Raw genomic sequence first — 1,288 nt, 5'->3', positions numbered from 1 at the left:
AAAAAAAAAAAAAAGAAAGAAAGAAAAAGAAAACGGAGGGAGAAAAAAAAAAAAAGCCCTTGGCCCACCTAGCAGCATGGCATCTGGGGACATAGGTGTGGGAGTGGACCCCACATCCCTCTGTGGAATGGAGGCCAGGCTAGCCAGCTTCTGGGGCTCCCTGTTGTGGGGTCTGCATCTCTGAAGGCCAGGCCTAGGGTGCAGCTTGCTGAGATGGGCTGAACCAAAAATGCAGCCCTGTCACTGCGCATTTGGGCTCAGAAGTGCTCCAAGGCTCCCCTGAGTCCCACAAGGCAGGGCCTAAAACAGCTTGGAGGCCTTGGTGGCCTGTCTCAGCCCCGTCTCCCACCTTTCTGGCCTTTTCCCAACATGTCAGCCCAACCTTTTCCAGCTCTCTGGCTGCACACACTTGCCTTGCACCTTAACACATGTTTTGCTCATGTTTCTTTTCTGGGTTCACCTCTACCCATTCTCCAGTCCTGGTCCAGTGTCACCCTACCTGTTGAGTTGCCTGTGCCCCCTGCAGTCTGAGAGTAGGGCTGGTCTTGGTCACTCCATCAACATTTGTGACAGCAGGGGCTAATGAGGGCACTGGCTGGGGCAGAGTGGACCCGTGGCAGCTCTGCCTCATCCTTCCCCAGTGGCCCACCACGACCTGGATAACACACTCAACTGCAGCTTCCTGGAGCCACCCTCAGGGCTGGAGCAGCCCTCACCATCCTGGTCCTCTCGGGCCTCCTTCTCCTCGTTTGACACCACTGACGAAGGCCCTGTGTACTGTGTACCCCATGAGGGTGAGTAAGGCGCTGCTTGGGCATCACTCCAGCCCAGCAAAATGGTCCCATGGAAAAGCTGTGTTCTGGGCGGGCCACAGGAGAGGGGCAGGCAGCATGGAGAGGAAGGGCTTGGCCATGCTGGTACCTGAGGGTTGGCCACAGAGCTGAGGCCATAGAGCTGGACTCTGCTGTTCAGTGCTGGAGACAGGTGTGGGGAGATGGGTAGGCCACAGCCCAGGTTGCTTCTGGGGGAAAGTAGGCAGAGAGAAGTTTCCGGGCTTAGGTAGGGGGTGGCAGAGGAGACAGGAGGAAGGGATCCACAGAGTATGTGGGTGCACCTTTGACCTTCACCTGCAGCCTTGGGTCCACAGATAGCAGAAAGGAGCCTGCCAGGCTGGGATTCTGCCCTGTCTCCTCCCTTGCCCATGCCCCCAGATGCCCTGGGCAGGTGACCAACTCAGAACCTCAGAAGCCTTATCACTTGCTCTTTTTTTTTTTTTTTTTTTTTTTTT

General features: G+C 56.1%; 1 protein-coding gene across 1 annotated transcript in view; it reads left to right on the top strand.

The window, feature by feature from the left end:
- SCARF2 (scavenger receptor class F, member 2) overlaps positions 1-1,288 on the top strand; it is a 19,686-nt gene that overhangs the window by 15,084 nt on the left and 3,314 nt on the right. Inside the window, 1 exon segment of the mRNA XM_011986077.1 lies at positions 642-794. Within this exon segment, the coding sequence (XP_011841467.1) occupies positions 642-794 (153 nt within the window).

The sequence above is a fragment of the Mandrillus leucophaeus genome, unplaced genomic scaffold, assembly GCF_000951045.1.
Source record: "Mandrillus leucophaeus isolate KB7577 unplaced genomic scaffold, Mleu.le_1.0 Scaffold291, whole genome shotgun sequence".
NCBI lineage: Eukaryota > Metazoa > Chordata > Mammalia > Primates > Cercopithecidae > Mandrillus > Mandrillus leucophaeus.
This window is presented reverse-complemented; position numbering and strand designations above follow the sequence as displayed.